This window comes from Panthera uncia, chromosome B1, assembly GCF_023721935.1.
Source record: "Panthera uncia isolate 11264 chromosome B1, Puncia_PCG_1.0, whole genome shotgun sequence".
Taxonomy (NCBI): domain Eukaryota; kingdom Metazoa; phylum Chordata; class Mammalia; order Carnivora; family Felidae; genus Panthera; species Panthera uncia.
The window spans coordinates 61309807-61333483 of NC_064811.1; the positions used below are offsets into that span (position 1 = coordinate 61309807).

The 23677-nt window shown below is 39.8% G+C and overlaps 1 protein-coding gene across 4 annotated transcripts in view; it reads left to right on the forward strand.

Moving 5' to 3' along the window:
• The window catches only part of CCNG2 (cyclin G2), a 24653-nt gene extending 2215 nt beyond the window's left edge, over positions 1 to 22438 (forward strand). For 3 of the 4 annotated variants that reach the window (XM_049630703.1, XM_049630705.1, XM_049630702.1), the window contains 5 exons: positions 1276 to 1526; positions 1712 to 1790; positions 1881 to 1979; positions 3917 to 4122; positions 5286 to 6232. In XM_049630703.1, coding sequence (XP_049486660.1) covers positions 1276 to 1526; positions 1712 to 1790; positions 1881 to 1979; positions 3917 to 4122; positions 5286 to 5406 — 756 coding nt within the window. In that variant the 3' untranslated portion in view covers positions 5407 to 6232. Of the gene's footprint in view, positions 1 to 1275; positions 1527 to 1711; positions 1791 to 1880; positions 1980 to 3916; positions 4123 to 5285; positions 6233 to 22147 lie in introns of those variants that run through there. The other variant, XM_049630706.1, reaches the window with a different exon arrangement.
• The last annotated feature ends 1239 nt before the right edge of the window (positions 22439 to 23677 follow it).

Here is a 23677-nt window from a genome sequence, read left to right on the forward strand (position 1 = left end):
TGTGTGTGTGTGTGTGTGTGTGTGTGTGTGTGTGTGTGTGTGTGTGTTTTGTTTTTGAGAGAGAGAGAGAACAAGAACGAGCAGGGAAAGAGCAGAGAGGGAAGAGAGACAGAATCCCAAACATGCTCCATACTGTCAGCATGGAGCCCAGTGCAGGGCTCTGAACTCAGGAACCCATGAGATCATGAGCTAAGCCAAAATCAAGAGTTGGACGCTTAACCGACTGAGCCACCCAGGCGTCCCTATATCTTTATATTTCTAAACGTAGTGCACAGCACAGTGCCTAGGATACAGGGGTTCGATAAATGTTTGACAAGTGAATGTAATTATGTCACTGTGCATAAACATTTTTAATTGGAAGTGTGATCTTTAGTGCCAGGTTAAGAGATTACAGAATTAACTGTGTTGGATTTTAAGTTTGGTTTTGCTGTCCCTCTTCTATGCCTTCTCTTTGCAGATGTGACAAAATGAAGAACACTGTTTTTAGGTATTCCCTATATATGTATACAATTCTCAAAATAAGGTTTTCACATTTTCATCTTTCATCACATTTTCTGTTGGAGCTTAGGTATTTTTAATACTGAAACATAAATTCAAGTATAGCAGTATGTTAAAGGTGACCTACTGCCTTCCCTGTGAGAAGTCTTTTCAAAGCGGGGAACCATAGTCTTATTAACCAGCTACTGTTAGAAAAATGTGGCAATTCTTCTGCCAATAGGATTGCTGTCAGCTGCTGGGTCAGTTTTCAGGGCACTGAAAAGAAAAGGGCAGCCATCTGTCCATGGCAGCTTTTACATATGCTCTGTTCTGCACAACTGATGCAATATTTCTCTTGGGCAAATTTGCACTGAAATGTAGGATGATATTTAAAGATAAGTAGAGAAGAAGATAAAAAGATAAGTTACACGTATTATTTTTATATTCAAAGAAGTATATATTTTCTTAGAGTTGAAAGGCTTAATTTATTTTGGGGGAGATTGCACTATTAGGAATTTCATGTTTGAAATACAAAGTATAATTCAGTGTTAGAAACCTAGCTGTTAAATTTGCATTTAAATTACTTAATTTAAATGCTTAAAATGCCTTTTTTAAAAAAGAGGAAGTTAAGTCAGTTTAAAATGTAAAAATGATTAATTATAATTGTGAATAAGGGTAAAGTATTGGTAACAGATTGTGTTCTGTCTTAAGAGTTAGGGACATCATCATATTAAGTGTCGGCTTTACTGAATCAGAGTGACAGTTGTTAGAAGAAGCTTTTTGTTCTTTGCTTTTCAGGTGAAACCTAAACATTTGTCTTGCATTGGAGTCTGTTGTTTTTTGCTGGCTGCTAGAATAGTTGAAGAAGAATGCAATATTCCATCCACTCATGACGTAATCCGGATCAGTCAATGTAAATGTACTGCTTCTGACATAAAACGGATGGAAAAAATAATTTCAGAAAAATTGCACTATGAATTAGAAGCTACTACTGCCTTAAACTTTTTGCACTTATACCATACTATCGTACTGTGTCATACATCAGAAAGGTCAGTGGGATTAAAAGTAAAAATTTTGTGCTTTAGCGTTCCTGTAGCTAACAGTTGTAATGCCAGTGAAGTTTATATTTTTACTTTTCTAAACTTTCAACTTGGATTTTCAAGAGCAAGTTTTTAGAATCATTTAAGTCTTTGGAAGTTTAATAAATATTTTGTCCTACCTTTTCATTGTATAGGAAAGAAATACTGAGTCTAGATAAACTAGAAGCTCAACTGAAAGCTTGCAACTGCCGACTTACCTTTTCAAAAGCAAAAGTAAGTTGATTTCTTGCTTACATAGGTCTCGCTGTTTCTGTTTTTAATTTTTAAAAAAATATTTTTTTCTTTTTTTTTTTTTTTTAATAGCCATCTGTGTTAGCTTTGTGCCTTCTCAATTTGGAAGTAGAAACTTTGAAATCCATTGAATTACTGGAAATTCTTCTGCTTGTTAAAAAACATTCCAAGGTAATTGATCTTCAGTTCTTATTCTTTAAAGCAGACTTGTTACCTAATTTATCAGTTTTTTACCCCTGTGGTGATTTAAACATTAAATAATAACCTTATGGGCCTTTTACCTTTTCCACTTCTGTTTTGTACCTCATGTGTTGACGTTCTCAAAATGCAGCTCTGACCCAAACAGTATTAAACTGGAAGGGAACCTGACCACTTACCCTAGCTTCTTTCTATGTTCAGATGTTGTATCTTCTCTGGTATTCTCACTTATTGATAACAGTGTTCTGCAGTGCAACGTGCAGATTATTCAAAAATACATACTAGGAAATAGACTTAGTAAATATACTAATGGCAGCCCGTTACATCTGTAGGGCTGAATCATTATCCCATTAGTAGCATTACCAAAATAACTTCAACAATGTTTTTCTTTTTAAACCTCTTTAAGCCAGCTCAATAAGTTTTGCAGTAAAGGGTGTTAGTACTAAAAGGAGTGCCTCAGGGTTCTGTTAGCACAGAGGTAGGGCAGACTGTGAGAGGCACTATGACTGGGAGTCTCATTGGACCAAAAAAATCTTAGACAATGAAAGTTTGGGTAGCAGAGGCTTGTGGCCAGAAGGTTGGTGGACTAGAAGAGTTTGGGAATCATTTTAAGGTTGGCTTATAGTTGGAATGTCTAGGTGATAGTCAGAAGCCAGGAGTAAGGAGATCCAACTCAAATAGTGATTTTGGAAGCCAAGCATGGAAATGAGACAAGGAGTCATGAATGACCAAGATTTGAACCTAATGATGGGGAGAATGTTGACCCCATTGAAGGAAGTTTGAAAGACACTAATTTGTGATCAAATTATGATTTTGGGTATTTGTATATCTTTCAGGTAGGTAGATATTTAGCAGATATTTGGCAGCCTGGAATAAAAACTCAGAAGGTACATTGTAGTTGGAGATTGAAATATGGAATTTCTCATGAAGAAATAATAATAGAAACCATAAGAAACTTGTGGGAGTTCTTTGTTTAGGGGTCAGTTGAAACTCTGGGTTTTCAGTGTTGGTGGTTTTCCCCTTAAGAGTCCAGTGAAGGAGGGTACATGAGACAAGTAAGTGCGCCGTCAGGTTGGAAAAAAGTTACCAACAAGGAGGTGGTCAGGAATATTGAATTTAGATGAGATGCCCAGTATAAAAAGAATTGAAGGAGGCTATTCTATACCTAGAGGAGATGTCAGTAGAAAGAGAAGCTAGTGGTAGAAGCCAGATTGCAAAGGGGTTAAGATGTAGGTGGATTAGGTGGAAATGGAGACCACGATGATATAAAATTATCTTCTGTTTGTGGCAAAAGTATTTGTGAAGTGTTTTGTTTTTAGCAGATGAATTCTAGCTTTCATTTAAATAATGAACTTACTAGTTTTAATCCAAACCTTTTTTAATAACGTTATCTGGAAATATCTTAAGTGAAAATTGACTCATTAATAAATTGGGGCATTTCCCAGTGGTGGAGAGGCTATGCCCTTTTGGGGAAATTCCTCTTCTGTCATATTGCTAACTTCCCCATTAGCATATATCTGGTGTCTTTAGCAATCCAAACAATGCTATGTCACAGAAACCTAAATCATGTTACATTCCTTTCATTGAGGCTATTAAAGAATATACTTAATAATTGGCTGATTAGCAGACCTAATGTTTTTAGGTCAGTGTATTTTCTTAAAATAGGCAAAGCATTTTATTAGGTTCTGTGTAAATTGTTTGTATCTGTGATGCTCCTCCCTTAAATCAGCAGTTACCAAATTTTGACTGCTCATTCGAATCACTTGTGGAGCTTTAAAAAATCTTGATGTCCAGCTCACATCCCATATCAAATAAGAATATCTGGTGGTGGGAGCCAGGCATCAGTATATTTTAAGCATCACAGGTGATTCTGAGGTATTTAACTTCTTCGTTAAAATATTTTTTTCCAGGTTAATGACACCGAGTTCATTTACTGGAGGGAGTTGGTTTCTAAATGCTTAGCTGAATATTCTTCTCCTGAATGTTGCAAACCAGATCTTAAGAAACTGGTTTGGATTGTTTCAAGGCGCACAGCCCAGAACCTCCACAACAGCTACTATAGTGTTCCTGAGTTGCCAACAATACCAGAAGGGGGTTGTTTTGACGAAAGTGAAAGGTAAGCAGGTTCCTTGACAAATTAGACCTCCTCAGAGTAAGTAACACTGATTTTACACTCAAAATGGAACCTGGCAATACTACACAGTATTAAAGAAAGCCAATAGCATCATCTCTTCAGCTGAGAAAATTAGCTAGAGGTAGTTTTATTAAAATAGGTGAGGATTTAGTGATATGCTCCCAACCCCCCCCCCCCCCCTTTTTTTTTTTTTTTTCATTATTAAAAAAAGCAAAACATGATGCTCTGTATTCCATCTCCAGGACTTGTAACTGGAAGTTTGTACCTTTTGACCACTTTCGTCTATTTTATCCCTCCCTCTGTCAACCACCAATATGTTCTCTGCATCTATGAGTTCTGGTTTTTGTTTTTTTCATTCTTAGATTCCACACTGAAGTGAGATCATACAGTATTTGTCTTTCTCAGTATGACTTGTTTCATTGCCTCCCTTTTTGAAAACTGGTTGTTTCACATCTCCCTTGCTCTCTGAAATCTAGTTTAAGAACAAACAAAACCTGAAATGGCTTTACCAGCTTTTCAGGGTTAGTATGGATTCCTAATATGGTGCTGCGGGTTAAATGACCAGAGAAGGGAGGGAACCACCACCACTAATGTGGCAGACTTATGTAGATATTTTTACGGTTTTGTCAGATGCCATTGTCTTGCTCAGAGTCCATTTTCGTTCATAAAATGAATACTTTTACTAAATTTGATTGTTTTACCATCTAGAAATAACGAGTTTTATTTTCACAGTTTACTGGTTTCTTGGTTTGATATTTGAGAGTAATAGGGATACAATTGTTAATGCAAGAAAGATATCAAAACCATGTGATTGAAGATATGTTGTCCTTAGTCTCCATTTATTGGATTTAAAGTGGTTAGAATTGTAGTTAGTTGCTAATATGTATTAATTGGTACAAGAATAATAGTTTGGCAGATGGTAATTTATCTAAATCTCTTAGAATCTATATTTTCTAAGATTACAATAGATTATAATTCATTTTAGGAAGTCCTTATAAGTTAAATTTTGTCTCTATAAAGTTTAAATTTTGATACAGAAACCCTGAGACTAAAGATACCCATTTAGCAGTTTCATTTGGCCTGTAAAACCTTTAAGTATTTTCTAAACAATGGAATCTTCTTCTTGTGTCTTGTTCTCCCTTTAGTGAGGACTCTTGTGAAGATATGAGTTGTGAAGAGAGTCTCAGCAGCTCTCCTTCCAGCGATCAAGAGTGCACTTTCTTTTTCAACTTCAAAGTGGCACAGACATTGTGCTTTCCATCTTAGAAATGTAATTGTTCTGTGTCAGAATTTAAAGTGCGTATACAGGTTTCAAAGCAATAAATGGGGGAGTAGGTAGTTTTCTGGTCCATCCCCCATCTAGGCAGGAATCGCATAGACTAGAATACCTACCTTCTATTTATTATTCAGATCAGATCTGGCCTATTTTCATATTTAATCCTAAGCCATCAAATGGGTTAGTGCCTCGTAAACAATTAACAATGTTTTACACATTGGCACTTTATTTTTCTCATTGATCTTTAGCTACTTGGGGGAGGAGGGAAGGTGCTGATACCTTCAATTTATTACTTTTCAAGAAGATTTTTAAAGATGAATAGTGTAGCTTATCTTAAACTTTTTATAAAGCCTTCACGTGTCTTTCTTTAAACAGATTGGGAGCATAAAAGTGCTTCCTCAGCAGGGACATTGGATAATCCTTTAATGGTTTATCATAGATCTCCCCTACTTTCCATTCTCGGAACAGAGAATATACTCTTAGATGTCAGACAACTTTTTTTGTTGCTTTGTTGTTTTCTAAATGATCACTTACTCTCTGATGCAGACTCTATAAACTTAGGAATTATAATAGTGACATTTCTGTGAATTTTAGTATATAATGTGTTAATTGAGGTTTCTGCTAAAGCAGAAATCATTGACAGGCTAGGGTTGTTAGTTGCATTTCTAATGCCTAAGTATTGTCAGACTATAGTATTATTTTAATGTTATAAAAACAATCCATAATCTATTAGTTATGCATGCATCTATATGAAAGCAGTACAGGAAGCTGAAGAGAACTATAGGTAACTGGAATGATAAATGTTGATCTTTGTAGCATATTTTATTTCATTTTCTTATATTAAAAAAAAGTCTGCATGATTATGTTTTATTCCCTTTATAATTCACGTTTCAAAAATATTGGTATTAGTGTATGGGTGCCAAGACTGAACATGAAGTAAAAAAAAAAAAAAAGTTAAGTGTTTGTAGCATCCTAGTTTTAAGCATATCTGTGTGGTGGTACAGCCATGAGAATAGGGATTTACAAACTCTGTACACTTGGGATTTTGTACAGAGAATTTTTTTTAACTTTATAAATTGTATATGAAAATGTAAATCTTTAAAAATGTACATAAAAATACTGTATTTTTTTACCTTGTGTGTGTGGTAGTCTAGTCATTGCATGTAAATATAATTTATTGTGTATTCTGTTATTCTAAGTAATACATTGATGACTTTTTAAATGGTCAGTCAACATCCATTGGATGTTTTCTGAAGTGAATCTTTTTGAAGTAATGATAGATTACAACTCAAAATAAAAAGGTTAATGAATTATACTCTTTGTCTGCAATCTTAATTTTTTTGGCAAAAAGAAAAAGTGCTTGCTGTATTTCAGTGGAAAGGCTTGAAGTGAGGCTGGAGTGCCTCCAAGGTAAGCTGTCTATCTGGTTACCAGAAGTCCTCTAGGTAATATTTCTTCATCACAGTTTGGCCCTCAGCCTTGGAGATACTGAAAGCAAATCTGTCACTTGAGAATTGACCGCTCTCTGGGGTGGACTTATATTAAACAAAAGAGTGATGTATTGACCTGAATGCCTATTAATTTATAGCGAAAGGCAACAGGTATCAAGTGCACCGGAATACTCAGGTTGGGAGATCGATAGTTTCTTTCTGCAGACACGCCAAATTCTAATCAGAAGGTTGCTTGGCAAATAAACACGAGGAGTGTTATTATGACTGACCCTGCCAGCCTCTGGCTCTTTGGACCTCTTTTTCCAAGACTTAGGCTTGTTTTGAAAGTCATGGCGTGTGTGTGTGTGTGTGTGTGTGTGTGTGTGTGTGTGTGTAGGAGCATATGTTACCCATCTAGTTAATTTTGCAGACTTGTTTTCTCTAGTTGGTTAGAAAATCAGATCTACTAATGTGGTTTTCATTTAATACTAATACCTCTTCTCCCTTGGAGATAAGGCCATGTTTTCCTAACCCTCCTAGGGGTGACTCTTGGCTTGAGGATGACCTTCTCCTTAGGTAATTTGGGTAATAGACAATATATTCTGCTTTCAGATTTTGATTTGTTGAAACATAAAAGGTATTGGTGGCTTTCTAAATCTCAAAACCCTCTTCATTCAGTTCAGGATTTCACTGCTTTTCTTACTAGATGCTCTTACTGTGAATTTGCACACATGGTTTCATCTGTTCCCCTTTCTGGCTTTCAGTACGTTTGGTCTAGCTGTCTTTACTGAGCTCCCAGCTTGTTTTTTCACAACTGGCCACCCCACTTGCAAGTTTTTGAATACTCCCAAACCTGCTATTCCTGTATGTTTATCTTGGTGAATAGGTATTCCATTTACTCAAGTTGGAAACAAGGGATATCCACATCTCCTACCTCTTTACTGGAGGTTTCCATTTATATGATTTCATTTATACTGTATAGCTCTTTGTACTACTCTGTCTCCTCTTTTCTGCCACTGGCTTGGTTGAACCCTGTACTTAACCCTGTACAGCAGAGTCACTACAAGATCTTAGTCATCTCCTAGGATGTGGCATGCATACTTCATTGCTTCTGCTGCCTCATGCTGCTGTATCATTGCCTGGTCCCTTGGTCTCCACCCATTTGGCCCTCAGGAAGAGAGATTGAACAAATAACATGTTTTAATCACCTGTCACACTCAGTTAATATTCAGGTCAACTATAGAGGCATTGGTTGTAGAATTCATGACAATTTTAACCAGTTTTTTTGTTTTTTTGTTTTTTTTTTGTCAAAGATGTGACTTTTCCCTTCAATTCCTTTTCTTTCAACACTAAGTTCTAACATGATGTTCCCCCTTGCCTCCCACCTTCCCCTGTGCACATACAAATTGCTAGCTTATTTAAGCAACCCATTTTTTTAAATTTATTTTTTTAATTTTTTTTAGGCAACCCATTTTACCAGGTTCTTACATGGACAAAGACCATGTACTTTGCATTTGTCACTTTTGAACCAAGTTTCTCTAATTATTTGTACCAGAAATTGGTCAACAACTTACTGTTTTTGTGTTTAGCAAATCAGGTTGTGTGGTAGATAGTTTCCTAATAGCTAATGATTCTTTCCATCCCTATGCGTACATGCTGCTCTTTCCCGTCAAGAGGTGGAGTCTGTTCCCCTTGAATTTCAGCTGGCCTCGTGCCTGGTTTTGCTTACCAAAGTGCAGTGGAAGAATTTCAGTGTATGTCCAACCCTAAGGCTTTAAGAAGACTGGCAGCTTCCCTTTTATCCTTCTTGGAGGCCAGCCACCATGCTGCAGAGAAGCTTGGGTTAGATTACTGAAAGAGGAGAGGCCAGGTGGAGAGAGGTGCTTCTTGAGGATGAGAGGTCATCTTGGATGTTCTAGTGTTAGCTAAGTTTCCGGCTGAATGCAACTTGCACAGGTGTCCTCGGCTACAACACACAGAGCCAAGGAACCACCTAGCTCATCCCACTCAATCCACAGACTCATGAAAACAATGAATTTTTTTAAGCCACTAGGTTTTGGCGTGGTTTGTTATATACAGCAAGAGTTAATTGAGATAGGCTGCTTGTTATTTATTGTCTGATGGTTAGTTCTTAGTGCTGATATTATGTTTTTCTTTCTAATAATGCATATCTGTAGTTTCCATTTTTTCATTTTAAAATAGATTTGAGTTATTAGGGTATTAACAGAATAAAGAATGAACTTCAAAAAACCCACACTGATTATATCCTTTCTTTGATTAAAATCCTTAATGGCTTCACATTGTTCCTTCGCATCACGTTCAAACTGCTTACCAAGGCTTACAAGACCCTGCTTGATTTGATCCCTGCTCCCTTCTCAGCCTCATCCCTCATGGCAGCCATGTACACCTTTCCAGCCTAATTGCCTTTAAGTTTATTTGTGAGAGAGAGCACGAGTGAGACAGGGGCAGAGAGGAAGAGAGAATCCCAAGCAGGCTCTGCACTGTCGGTGCAGAGCCCCATGCGGGTCTCAAACCCACAAAATGCGTGATCATGACCTGAGCCAAAGTCGGGTGCATAACTGACTGAGCCACCCAGGTGCTCCAGCCTGATTGCCTTTTACGTCCTCCTATTCACTATGCTTCTGTTCACCTCAGTGGCTTCATGCATACTCTTTCATCTGCCTGGAACACCTTTCCTGTCATCCTCATCTGGCAAACTCCTACCTTCCACCTTTCAGAGTCATTCCATTTCCTCCAGATATTTGAATGCCTATTAATGTGCGAGGCACTACAATAAGAGCTTTACACATAAAACCAAACACAACGCACAATGTCCCTGCCCTCATGCACCTTAGTGGTGAAACCAAACAATGCACAGCAAAGAATATGACTTTTAAAGGTTATGATGATATTTTCTTCCAAGAAATCTTTCTGGAGCTCCTTCATTTTCCTCTCTTTCTCAGTGCTACATGTTTCCATAAAACTATATTTTTCTTACCCTAGCAGTCAATACCCTGCTTGTCTGTCTCCCTTGTTTGCTTACCTTACCTGTCCGCTCTGGGAAGGCAGGGGCTGCTTGTTGCATTCCCAACACCCAGCATAGTATCTGGCCCTCCTTCTCCTCTGGCTGTTACCCATAACAAGTAACTTTACTGACCAATTGATATGTTTCAGGCACCCTACAAGAATTATTTCATTTTTGCCATAATCTATTAGACAAATACTGCTGTTGGTCCCATTTTACAAGGAAAGAAGCTAAGGATTAGACAAGTACTTTGACATAGATCTGATAAGTAGCAGGGCTGAGATCCAAACCAAGTCTGTCTGCCAAACCCTATGCTCTTTCTTAACCACAATGCTAAACTACTACCCAGATGTTGATGGCACTCATTAAACAGTTGTTGAATGAGTGACATAAAAGTTCTTATAAGGAAAACGCTGCTCATTATACCAGTAAAATAAGTCACAGTATTCTTCTCTTCAACTTCTAAGTGCTTACACCCATATGAAGAAAAAGTGGCTAAGATTTAGAGTTAAAATGTCTTTAATTGCCCAGGAGTTAGAAGTGGTAATAGAAAAATTCAAGACCGTATATTGGTAGAGAAGATGAAGTCTCTCAAAAGCTGGGATTTTAATTTGCCCTGGAAACTTCTTTGTGTTCGCCTGAGCCCTTCCCAATGTGGGCCCTTCCCAATCCCTGGTTCCTTTTTATGCTTAGGTTATAGTTTATACTTTATCATTATCTTGGGTTCCAAGGCCTGCAGTCATTCGGTGTTAAAGGGGGTGGAACTTTGTATCAATAAAGGACTGTTTGGTTAAAGGTCTGCTTGCCCTTTGCTTGTCTTACTATTATCCAACGTAACCATCATCTCCCACTTGCTCATTTACTGTTCTGGGATTTTTCCAATAATTATTTCATGTGTCTGTGGTTTATTCCTTTGCCTAACTTCTAAGCTTCCCTTGAGAAGAGACCATGTGATATGCTTCCTTTTTATCCTTCATGGTGCCTAGTATAATGCTGGGTAAAACAGGTGTCAACATCTTCTACATGTATCTCACCTGATGGTGCCTTTTCCATTCCTGATTGCAGTGATTCATAGCTTGTAGAGATGAACTTCCTTTTATGCAAAGATGAATTCACCCTCCCCAAAGTTAGGATTTCACATCATTACTAGGCATGCAGGGGGCTATAGCCCACTGCGACAATTTATACACGTTATTCATGAGTAAGATGTAGTGATCAGGAACACAGGCTCTCTAACCAGACTGTCAAGATTTGATCCTGGTTTGGCCATTCAGTATGTGACCTGATTGGCTGTTAACTAAAGTGTTTGTGCCTCAGTTTCTCTGTGTAAAGGGGTAAGTAACATTACTTACTTGTTTTGGACACAGAAATGTGCTGCCTAGATGTTTCAGCTGTTGGGAGTGCTTTTGACACAAAACCTTCAGCTAACAACCCTTTTGAGGTCATGCACCCAGAGAACAGCCCCACCCAAGGTCATACCCTGCCCAGGAGAGCCCACATCTATGCCAGATTAAGGCGAGAGGAGGTATAAAGGCTTGGTCACTTTGGTCCAACACAGGAAAACCCAGATGGATCATTTTGGTCTCAGTGCTCCTCATGGGGGTTGGCTGAGGTTGCCGTTGGGCCAGCATTGTGGCTCAATTCCCTACATCCTAACATGCTTCCTTTCCCTCTCTGCCATGGATGTTGATCCCAAGGGTGCTTCCTAAGGAACATCCTGCACCATAAACTTTGTCTCAGAGTCTGCTTCCTGGACATCACCACAGTAACACTAACTGGTGGGGTTACTATGTGTATTGAATGACATGACGACACAAGATAAAGAATTTGAAACAGTGCTTGATATGCTCCCAGTAAATATTGGCTATAATAATTATTACCCTAGTTTTGCCCAATCTTCTTACTTCCCTGCTAAGATAAGACTCAATTTATTCAACTATTGTTGAGCTGCTATGATGTACTGACTTTTACTCTAGGCACTTAGAATACAAAAAGGAATCAAAACCCAGGTGTTACCATTGAGAAGCTCATACTCTAAAGGGAGAGGCAGACAATCAATTACTATGCAATGTAAGAAGTACAATAACAGAAATATGTTCAAGGCACAGTATAGCATCTTCTGGATAGAACCAAATGATTTCTGATAATGATTTGGTGTGATTTTGGTAATTTCAGGGAGGCCTTGATGGTCCATCCTCTTTCCTGTGCCCCTCACATCCCTGTTTCCCTCTAGCGCATTCTGTCATTCTCACTTCTGGAAAATCTTTCTTTTAGCTAAAGATTATGAGTCTGAGGAAATGCAAATATCTCCAGCAGGGTTTATACTGTAATGGGATTCAGAAACTATGGTTTGAGTACCTGTTCACTGTGAGTATAGTTTTGGGCAAGAAACATGTGTTAGTTTGGGAACCTTAGAAAGCAGATGCTGAGAAGTCAGAAGTGCAGTAGGTTTGTTCAGGGGTGGTGCCTGTGAACGAGAAAGTGGGAGGAAGGTGGGTTGACAGGGAGAGCCTGGGGCTGTGAGGCAGGTCTGACAAAGACTCACCTAACCTGGGAACTCCAGCTGCCAGTTAGAACAGCCCCGTGGGTGGTAATGGCCAGGCTCAGCGCTCCCAGTGCTCAGTCACTGGCTGGGGTCTGTTCTCGAAGAGCATGGCCTGGTGCAGAGGTGGCTCCTGAAGGGGCTGCCCCTGGTGGCTGTTGGCTACTGGTCTCCTTACAGGGGATGGCAGGTCCTTTCCAGAGAAAGATGCAACTGGTGCATCTCCAAGCTGTTACCTACCATCTCTGAACAAGTGTTTTAATCTGAAAAGGGGAGATACTGAGAACTGCAAAAATTCTTAGCAAGATCACTCCATTCAAACCCCTGCACTAGAGACTTGAGCAAATTTTAGCAGGCCTTTAGCTTTTGGTTATGTCCCTGGGACAACCCCAGCCCCCACAGCTGGGAAGAGAACTTACGGTCCATTCTAGCCAACACCTGACTTCCCTTTCCTACAGCACTTACTAAAAAGGTCTAAACGTTGTGAATCCTTTTTCTAATCCTTTGACATGTGACACTTTTTCTAGCCCTTTGATGTGTGACACTCAGGAGTGTCTTTCTCAAGTATCTGAAAACCTCTGCGATGTAATCATTAGGAAGAGTAGGGCTTCTGTCTCCCAGTGTCTGTGGGAAGCTAGCATCCTAACTTTGAAAGCTGCTGGATAGAGGGTACAGCTGGCCTAACCACATTTACACTCACCAACTCTGTCACTTAAAAAAAATTTTTTTTTAATGTTTATTTATTTTTGAGAGAAAGAGAGACAGAGTGCAAGTGGGGGAGGTGCAGAGAGACAGGGAGACACAGAATCTGAGTCAGGCTCCAGGCTCTGACCTGTCAGCATAGAGCCCGACACCGGGCTCGAACTCACAGACTGTGAGATCACAACCTGAGCCAAAGTCAGACGCTCAACCGACTGAGCCACCCAGGCGCCCCCAACTTTGTCATTTTTTATTGAGCCTCTGCTTAGCTCTTTCTCTCCTGGTTTCTCTTTTCACCACCTTAACTAATGCCTAGTTTTGCTAATCTTTGACAATGCTAAGATTTTCCTACATCACAGTGTTGTGAGGACTGAATGAGTTCGTGAGAAAATAGAAGTTATTTTGTAAACTGGGAATCTCTTTACAAATATAAATGGTTCTCAGTGTGAAGGCATTGTATATATTTTCCTGAGGGACAGTTTTAAAAATTACATCAAAAATATTTTTTCTGTTAATAAATCTCGTTTCTAAAAATGTAAACAATATAGAGAAAGTGATAATACCTACAATGCTACCCCTCAGAGATACTGTTAACAAAATGCTATTTATCATTTCATTCTTTTTATACAAGTATAAACATATAAACTTTTAAAAAGTTTTTTAAGTTAATTATTATTTATTTTGAGACAGAGAGAGAGAGAGAGAGAGAGAGAGAGAGAGAGAGAATGAGCTGGGGAGGGGTAGAGAAGGAGAGAGAATCTCAAGCAGGCTCTTACTGTCAGCACAGAGCCTGATGCAGGGCTCGAACTCATGAACTGTGAGATCATGACCTGAGCCAAAATCAAGAGTCAGACACCATTAACTGAGCCATCCAGGTGCCCATAAACTTTTTTTTTTTTTTAAATATAAATGGGACTCTACTCTCTATACACTTCTATAACCCACTTTTCTCATTTAACAATGTGCCAGGGCAAAAGTCAGTGTCAATTGTATGAATCTCCTTCCTTAATTTTAATGGTGGTGGAATGTTTCACTGCATGCTTATGTGACAATTTATTTAAGATCCCCTTCTAATGGATGCTTATTTTGTTTCCAATTGTTCAGTATTTGTAATCAAAGCAGCAGTAAACATTCATATGCATACATTTCGGTTTATCCATATAATAATTTCTTTAGGATACATTGAAAAATTTTTAAGTTTCTTTATTTTTAGTAATCTGTACACCCGATGTGGGGCTCAAACTCACTACCCCACATCAAGAGTTGCATGCTCTTCCCACCGAGCAAGCCAGGTGCCCCTCTTTAGGATACATTTCTAGAAGTGAAATTCCTGGGTTTATTCTAAGGGAATACACATTTAAAATTTTATATTGTTGACCTGTTCTCCTGAAACGTTATACTTTCAGAATTTATACTCCCATCAATGAGCTTGTCAGTTTGTTTCCTTACTTCTGCACCAGAGGATTTTGATGGGGACAGGGGAAGGGGGTCAGAAAAAGTGATTGGGATCATTAGATTCCTAAAGGGCTCAGAGGAAGGTGCTACTGTGCAAGGGATGAGGGAGGGGAGGTAAGCAGTGACCCTGAAAGCTGGGCTTAGAAAATAACCTGCTGTCTGCTTTCCATTTGGTCCCAGGTCCCAGCTTGCCTGCTGTTGGGCAACACGCAAGCCAAGCCACCAGAACACCAGGACTTCTCTTTGTAGGATGTGGCAGGCAAACAACTGTAGGGGCTCTCCTTGGGCCTGGGCAGGCAAAAGCCTTTCTGCCCAGCGTTGAAGAAAGCCCTGCCTGCAGCTATACCTGCCTGGCTCAAGCTCTTGTCCCATCTTGTACATGAAAGAGGAACAAAGTTGACGTGTCCCACAAAGGAAAGTTGATCAAAGGCTAGACAAGGTGCCAACTCTCAGAAGTGGTGCTGTGCCTGAACTTGGGGCCTGGCCCCAGGAGCAGACATTTATCCTGCTTGCTCCAGGGAAGCCTTTCATGCTATTTTTGGGTGGGGCACCAGGCAGAAGAAGAAGGTGAGGATGACAGGGAGTCCCATTTTACCTGTTTCCATGCTCGTGTTATGCCAGCTGCCAGGGTCCTTCCCTTTCCCTCTTTTTGTTTTCTTCCTTATTAATTTTTCTTAAGTTGAAAAGATTAGGGTGCATAACTTTTATGGGAAAAAAACCTTAAAATAGAAATCTAAAGATCATCCACCATGTATCCATTCTAATGCCATGAATATTTTCACAATATATGTTACCTGCCAGCTGTTGTCTCAGGGGTTAGTATTTTTCACAGAGGTTCAGAGAGCTGGTCCCTTTTTCATTCACATCTTACACTAAGCGGCTTTAGGACACGATGGCACAGCTGCTTAACAGCTGTTGCCTGGACTTAGGGCAGGAGTCCCGTTTGAGGTTCAGTGACATAGCTCCTATAAACAGTTTCCAGGACTCTGAGATTTTGAGAACAGCCAGGGCCACTCAAGCAAGAAGTGAAATGGTCCTACAAGAGGTACTTTTCCTTTGCCTGGGGAGCAGAGAGAACTGTGTGTCTGCTTACTCATGGCCAGTCCCAGCATATCTCAGAAATGCTTTCCCTTCCTTTTTCGATGCTATTAGAAGAATGTGAACAGAAATGGCACAGAAGAATGCAGGCCTAATCATCCATTTCTTCAAATCATTTTTACCCACTACTGGTTTGTTTAAATCCAGATTGTCTACTCTCAAAGGGCAAACAACTTAACCATAATCAAGGCCGTGCAATCATGCTCAATAGTTATTTGTTAATTTATCAACTTACAGAAGATAGGAAGGGCCCCAAAATGCTGAAGAGGGAAGCTGGGTGGACATTAGGGCCGTGCTCATGGTGACAGCATTTTGATGGGGTCACCAGAGTTCAAGGTCAGAATATCAGCTCTGCAGGCCCAGAGCTAGAGTCTAACACATGGAGTGCAAGGACAGGAAACGAGAGTACCAACTAATTGATTTATATTAGAAGATTTCCCTTCCTTGGATCTAGAATGCTAATGCCTGCCATCAGAAACATGCCCTTCCTGCTAGCAGAATATGAGGGACATTGAAATGGTTTCAGTTTGGTTCACATCTTACACTAAGAAGAATAGTTTTGTTCTGTGCATCATCCCGTGCAGACTGGATGGAATTTGGTGCCTCTGCTTGTCTCCAAGAAGCTTTCTCTAGTTAATGTGATGGGACTTTGTGGTTTTTGTGCTTTGTGAAACTCTTCTCAGTCATTTATTTCCATTGCTGTATGGAGAGTTAATATCATGCATTACATTTTGATCTGATTATATTACAGAAGACTAATCCCCCTACAGGAACTTTATATCTTTTCTTGAAGTCCTGAGGGCCCCATGCAATTATTTCAAAACCTACTCTGCTGTCTCAGAAGTGTGTTAGTATTAAGCCCTGGGAATTCAGAAGCATTATTTTTCCAGTAGAATTTATAGTGTATTTGTGGAATTGTTACTTTAAAGATAGTTCAGGATTTCCATATACATCAAGCTTTTTTTTTTTTAAAGTACTAAATATAGAAGATACAAAGATAGACACATATATTGGTTTTCTTCCTTTACTGCTCACCAAGACAGAAAAAACCAAAAGGTTCAGGAATAGGAAACACACAGGACTGACAGGAATGCAAAAAATCCTGTGGAGGGAGAAGCAAGAGAGAAGGAAAGGAAACTGCAGATGACAGAAGATGAAAGAAAGGGGGGTGTGGTGGGGATTAAATATGGAAAAAGCAGAATTAGCTGTGGAAGCCAGAGAGGCCAGGCAAATTCAGTGTGGACAGCTGTTGGAAAGTGCCTGACTAAGGAATAGTGGGTTTTAGCGCCTTATCCGTCAAGTCGTCTTACCTAAGGAAGTTAATCTATTGCTCGGGAGCTAATTTTCCTCTTTGTAAAATGAGGATATTGGGCTAGGTGACTTTCTGAAGTGCACTGTAGTTTGCCATTCTTTTTCCAAAACTTAGAGAAGAAAATACTACAGCAACACAAGACTGTTGTCTTCTGGGAGAGCGTTTCTCAAATCCTAGACTAAAGGGCTATCATTATTTCTAGTTGTAATCTCTTTTAAGATTATATCCAGTCTGTGATCCAGTCAAGTCTGTCTTGGGCTTTCTTAATTTGTACTTAGAAGGGTAGAACTGATAAAGGATTATATAAATAATTATGGTGGGAAAATGGAATGATAAACACTAATAAATGGGAATGAGCACATTTAGAACAAATACAGTCTGAAACCAAGACAAGGATAAATGCCTTAACACATACATACTTGGGACGGTGCTGCAAATGTGCCTGTGCAGAAATAGTCACCAGTTGGGGAGCTCCATTATTTTTCAAGCCCTGGTGAGAGAGAAGCCATCTCAGGCAGGAAGCTATCAGCAGAGGGAATCTTAACGTGGCACCAGACAGTGATAAGCAGCATAGATTGGTAGAAAATAAGCCATATCCATATTTAATATCCAGTGCATGTAGAGAGGCTTATTGCCCTGAAAACCTTTGAAGTTGTATCTCATAGAGGATGGAAAATTTAAAATATTTAGGTGGCAGAAAAGCTCTGATGAGTGATTCACTATTCTGTTGACTTACATCTCATCTCTTCTGACTTTTTTTCTAGTTTTGTTTAACTTCAAAACAGCTTCTTGGGAGAGTGCCTGTGTCTTCTTCTTTGTTGTATGCCTAGCACCTGCTAGAGAGTCTATCACTTAGTAGCTGCTTAATAAGTGAAGGTTGAATGAACAAATAAACAAATGAAGCTATTTGAGGATTCCTGAGAAGAAATTATGCTCTAGAACTGATGCTACTTTATTTTATTTTATTTTAAAGTTTATTTATTGAGAGAGAGAGAGTGAGAGAGAGATAAAGAGGGAATGCACAAGCAGGAGAGGGACAGGGAAAAGAGGGAAAGAGAGAATCCCAGGCAGGATCCATGCTCTCAGCACAGAGCCCAACGTGGGGCTCTAACCCAAAAACTGTGAAATCATGACCTCAGCCAAAGCCAAGAGTTGGACACTTAACCAACTGAGCCACCCAGGCACCCTTAGAACTGATGCTATTTTAAAGACCGGCACCAACAATGTGGATGTAACTGGAAGGCATTATGCTAAGTGAAATAAGTTAGTCAGAGAAAGACAGATATCATGTTTTCACTCATATGTGGAAGTTGAGAAACTTAACAGAAGACCGTGGGGGAAGGAAAGGGGAAAAAATAGTTTTAAATAGAGAGGGAGGCAAACCATAAGAGACTCTTAAATACAGAGAATGGGGTTGGGGGGATCAGGAGGAGGGGAAAATGGGTGATGGGCATTGAGGAGGGCTCATTGGGATGAGCACTGGGTGTTGTATGTAAGCAATGAATTATGGGAATCTACTCTTGAAACCAAGAACACATTGTATACACTGTATGTTAGCTAACGACAATAAATTATATTTAGAAAAAAAATTAAACAAATAAAATAAATAAGTAAATAAATAAAGACCTGCACCAGAACCATGTAAGAAGTAAAAGGGAGTGGCAGTGAGACTTCTTCAGAACCCAGAGAATTGAAACCAAAAAGTCAACACATAATGGAAGAGAACAGATTTTTGGCATATTATCCTTAAAGCAATAACAAAACAAGCAAACAAATGAACAAAAGAGAAAATAGAATGTCTTCCAGGTCCCAAGGTGGGGAAAACAGGATTGGTTACAGCATCCCATGTTGGAATCAACATTGCCAAGAAAGCAGAAGCCGACAGAACAGAGATGATTTTAAAGGAAAAAGAAAAAAGGGAGTCAGAGAAGCAGTGATCAACTTTGCCAGTGTTTACTAGTATAGGCTGAAAGCATGGATGTCCTTTCTGAAACACAAGAGAGGAATGCTTACATTAGGAATATCCTCACGGTAAAAGTGGATTCCTCAGAGTAGGCTAGTTTGTTCTGATCCTGTATTCTCTTAGCACACAAATATTATTTGATTTCCATGGAGATTTCTTTATAGGGAACAATTCTGCTGCCATAGGCCTTTCCTCTAAGTTCAGCTCCTATAGAAAGCAGATACTGAGATAGAGTTAGGAGTACGGAGATGTGGGGTGCCTGGGTGGCTCAGTCGGTTAAGCATCCAACTTCAGCTCAGGTCATGATCTCATGGTCTGTGAGTTCGATCCCCACAACGGGCTCTGTGCTGACAGCTCAGAGCCTGGAGCCTGCTGTGGATTCTGTGTCTCCCTTTCTCTCTGCCCCTCCCCTGCTCATGCTCTGTCTCTCTCTGTCTCAAAATAAATAAAAACATTTAAAAAAAATGTAAGGAGTACAGAGATGTATTTGTGGGATAATGACCATGAGAGATAAAGAGGGAGGAAACAGGACTGGGCGGGGAAAGTCTTCTGGCCACAATGCTGATCTGACATCTGTGAAAGGAAATGGGGAAGGAAGCAGAATTGTGCAGGGAGAGCTTCAGACTGTGATGTGGATCTGAACAAGTCTCTACCAGCTCAATAGGGATCTCTGGAACGAAGATGAGAGGAGTCTTGCATCGGGTGGACATGGCCAGACCCTAGTACTCCCAGTTTGCACAGTACTGCCTGAGGCTACACAGGAACAGTAGGGCCTTGGCTCAAATATGAGGCATATCCTGAAGGTACTGCAGCTAGAAGCTGTCAGCCAACTGCCCTGTCAAAGCGGAACCATGAGCTCTATTGAAGGGAGGTCTGTGCAGCACACCCTCCATAGCTGCTACAGTATCCAAGGCCATTTCCAAATCTCTTTCAGTGCTGACTCTTACCACTGAATAGGGGCTGGAGAGTTCGATGCTTGCTTTCCCAACCTCCCTGACAATTGGAACGACCATGAGACCCAGTTCTTGCCCATGGAACTTCTGGGATGCTAACTGGGCTAAAAGACAAACAAAGCCTTATGAAAAGAAAGTGTTTTCCCTTTCTGCCAACCAGCTATTTGTTTTCTGATTTTGAATGCAGTACTGATGTCTAGGGTAGCAGCCATCTTGTAACCATGAGGCCATAAGCAAACATGCGAAATGGTATAATTCCTTGCTGACGCTGATGAGACTGCTTGCTCTTCTTGTTGAATAAACAATAAATAATGTTCCTATGGCTTAATTCATTTTTTTCCCCTGTTACTTGTAGGTGATATACTCATTGCCTGGTTCCCATGACTTATATAACATTTGTAAAGTTCCCATATCATAGATCTTATTTTAAATCGTAGGTTGGCATTCTGCTTCACATATCAATTTCTTATTACTTTGGTTAGAGTGAGTCAGTCCTTGTGAAATCAACACTCACTGAGAAAACTGAGTAAATTAGTTTTGGGCTTCCCAATCTTAGCAAAGGGAAATGCCTTTATTAAAACCTTAGGACAAAGTAAGGTTATATGTCCTAGTAAGTAACAAATTTTAAAACATGAAAAGCTTGAAATCTCTAACCTATTGGGTTGGTTTTTCTTTAGTGAAGAAATGAAGCAGAAGAGAAGACATGAGAGAGGACCTGTGACCTCAGTTGAGGAGACACAGCCCATTTAAAGGAAGGAGCCAGGATCTCATATTCCTTCCTCCCTCTGATCTCTGCAAGGGTTCCCTGCTGGCTCCCCTAGAAGCCAGAGAGAAGGAGAGCTCTGTGATACAGCCCATCTTATTTCCTGGGTAGAAAGCACAATGGAGAAGAACTGAGAGTGGAACTGAATGACAAAGAGAAGATACCCAATCATTTCCTTTGTCCTCTTTGTAGAGATGGTGCTCAACATCTTTAGGACGAAAATAAGGAAGAGAGAGATAAGGAAATCAAGTCTGGATCCTCTGTAGAGGGGTGTGAGTTGTTCTTCAAAAATTGAGAGATTCTGAAAACAAATAGATAAAAACTTCAGGCTTTTAAGGAAGACTCCGTTTCAGCAGGCTCTCCAGGGAGGTGCTGAGGAGGGTGTTTGCAAATGTACCTTTGGCTGGTATCAAAGGGAAGAAGAGTTCTAATTTCAACTAATTAGTTATTTCAGCCATGAAATAAAGTAATAAAAAATACATGGAAATGAATATTCAAGTGTTGGGGGAAAAAAAAAAAAAGGAAAAGTGGAGCCAAGTAGGAAGACGAGGTGAGGGATGGGTGAGCATTTACTGAGGGAAGCAAAGTTTCCCAGAAACTCTCAGCTATGACTCACTGCCCAGAACTTTATCACATGGGTAGTGGGCACCCTTAGCTGTGAGACAGTCTAGAGAAGTCAATGTTTCTACCTGGCACATTGATGCTCTGAACTAAGCCAGGTTTCTAGTAGAAGATACAAAGGGGAGTAAACATTGAGCAGGTAACTAGCAGTGTCTACTATCTTACAGAAAACTAAAACCTACCGGTGTGAAGGGATTTATCCCTAAATTCAAAGATGGAGCTGGGATTCTAATTCTGCTTTCTGACTCCAAAGCAAATGCTTTTGCGGCTATGGAGTTGTAAGGGAAGGTTGGTGCTGGCTTCTTCCCTAAACATGTAGCACAAAAGAACTGCTACTTATTAGATACTTATTAAATACTTATTAGGATCTGGTATTTCTTAAAGGGCTGATATTTATTCTGTAGGTAACAGAGGCTTTGGACATACAAGAAGGAAAAACAGAACATTTTCAGGAGATGAATTAATCTCTTCTGGTGTCAGGAACACTGGATATTGGTCCCGGTTTTGCCACTGACTTATGACATAGATAGGTCACTTACTTCTCTATGTGACATTTTCTTACTGTCTATCAAATGAAAGTTTAACAATGTCATCTCAAAACTCATGGTTGATATGAAATGTAATGATGATGTTAAATGTTTACTATCCATAGACAAAGTGTTTTAAGGAAAAGCCTAAGACATGTCAAACCAGCATTTCTGACCATAGTACTCATCAAAAACATTCCGGATAAAGGCAGAATACCATCCCTGTGGGATGAAGTATCAGTGGGAGAAGTACTACCAAAATCTAAGTGCTTGGAACATTACTGTTAGGAATATGAACCACAGAGAATAACAATGCTTCCTCTTCCTTTCCTTTTTTCGAAAGAACCCTTTTGCCTTGTTCTGAGCTCCTGGATCTGAAGCAGACCTGCAGGGAGGAGACGAGCTGCTGCAGAGGTCACTGTAGGGACCTCTTCTAACATGTGGGGTCCTGAAGAAGCACCGTGGGATTCCAGAGCTGCCACACAGTAGTCTCATTTCAAAGAGAAAATGTGAAAAATACAACTGTGGCAGCTACTGAGGTATGCAAGACGGTAGGAATTGGGGCTTAAAATCAAGGGAGCCTCGTGATAACAGATCCATAGTATTTTAGAGCTGGTGTCAATCCAGCTTCAAAAATACCCTGATTTGTAGGTTTTTTTTTTTTTAAGGCTATAAAAGCTCCCCTTTAAAATGCTGAAAATGAGTAAATATACTCACAGCTGTTGAGATGATCTACAAATACAGACTGGCTGGGTTTGAAAGCTGAATTCTAAGTATCCACTTTGGGAAAGTTGCTTCATCTTTCCAATGTACTTCCTCATCACTGAAGTGCGGTGGTAGTGGAAGCTCTCCTGGGTTACTTTGATTACACAAGATAACCCACATAAACTCCTTGGCACAAAGTATGTCCTCCATTAATTCTAATCCTTATCAGCATGTACTGTAAATGATAAGAAGTACCTAGCCATGGTTCCTATATTCCAGAGACCTAAGTTTTTCACATGCCCTTCTCTCCTCTTGTGTCAGCGACACAACGGAAGGAGGCAGGTTGACAGAGGAAAATGCCCAGGTTTTGAGTCCTGCTCTGTCTCCTCTAATGCTGCTCTTCGTTCAGCCTTCATTCAGTCACTTTACTTCTCTGAACCCCAGTTCCTTCTCTGGTTGACTAAGGAAATGTGTCTTCCTTCTTGGACCCTTGTCTTTGGCAGCCTGGTACCAATCTTGATGTAAATAAATCCCTTCACTAACTTTCACAAAAAATCCACTCACAGTGATCATATAATGTTTTTGTAAAAATTCTTGCTGTGAGTTTATAATGACCACAGAAAGATACTTCATTGCACAGAGTGCCCACAATTTCATTTGGAAAATCTCCATTAGATTGATTTCTTCTCCTAACTCTTTCTTCCCAGTCCTTGGCTGTTGTCTTCCTCTTCCTCTTAAACTAGCCCCAAGTTTCAACCCCATTCTCCTTCCCTTTCTCTCATTTATCATCCAGAAAAAGGGGCTTCTTCTGCAAGAAACCTGGGTGCCAGCCTATTGCTCTTCTTTATAAGAACTGGCTTATCAAATATTTCTCTCCCTTTAGAAATAATTCTCTTACCAGCTGCAGAGAAGACAATTTTTCTTTGGTTATTATTCTTAAACTGCTTAACCTTTAGGATGCAGCCAGAGATTCTGTTCTTGGAAAGAAACTGTTGACTAGCTTCCATTAGTTCTTTCAGATCTCCTCCCCAGCCTGCTCTGTGCCTTGAGAAGTTGACCATGTTGATTGTATCATGGGCTCCCTTGCCCTCTGGTGTCTGGTGGGTTTGACCAGTGAGAGGCAGTAGCAGGAGATTGGAGGATAGGAGGAGAGTGCCTTCAGGCACTT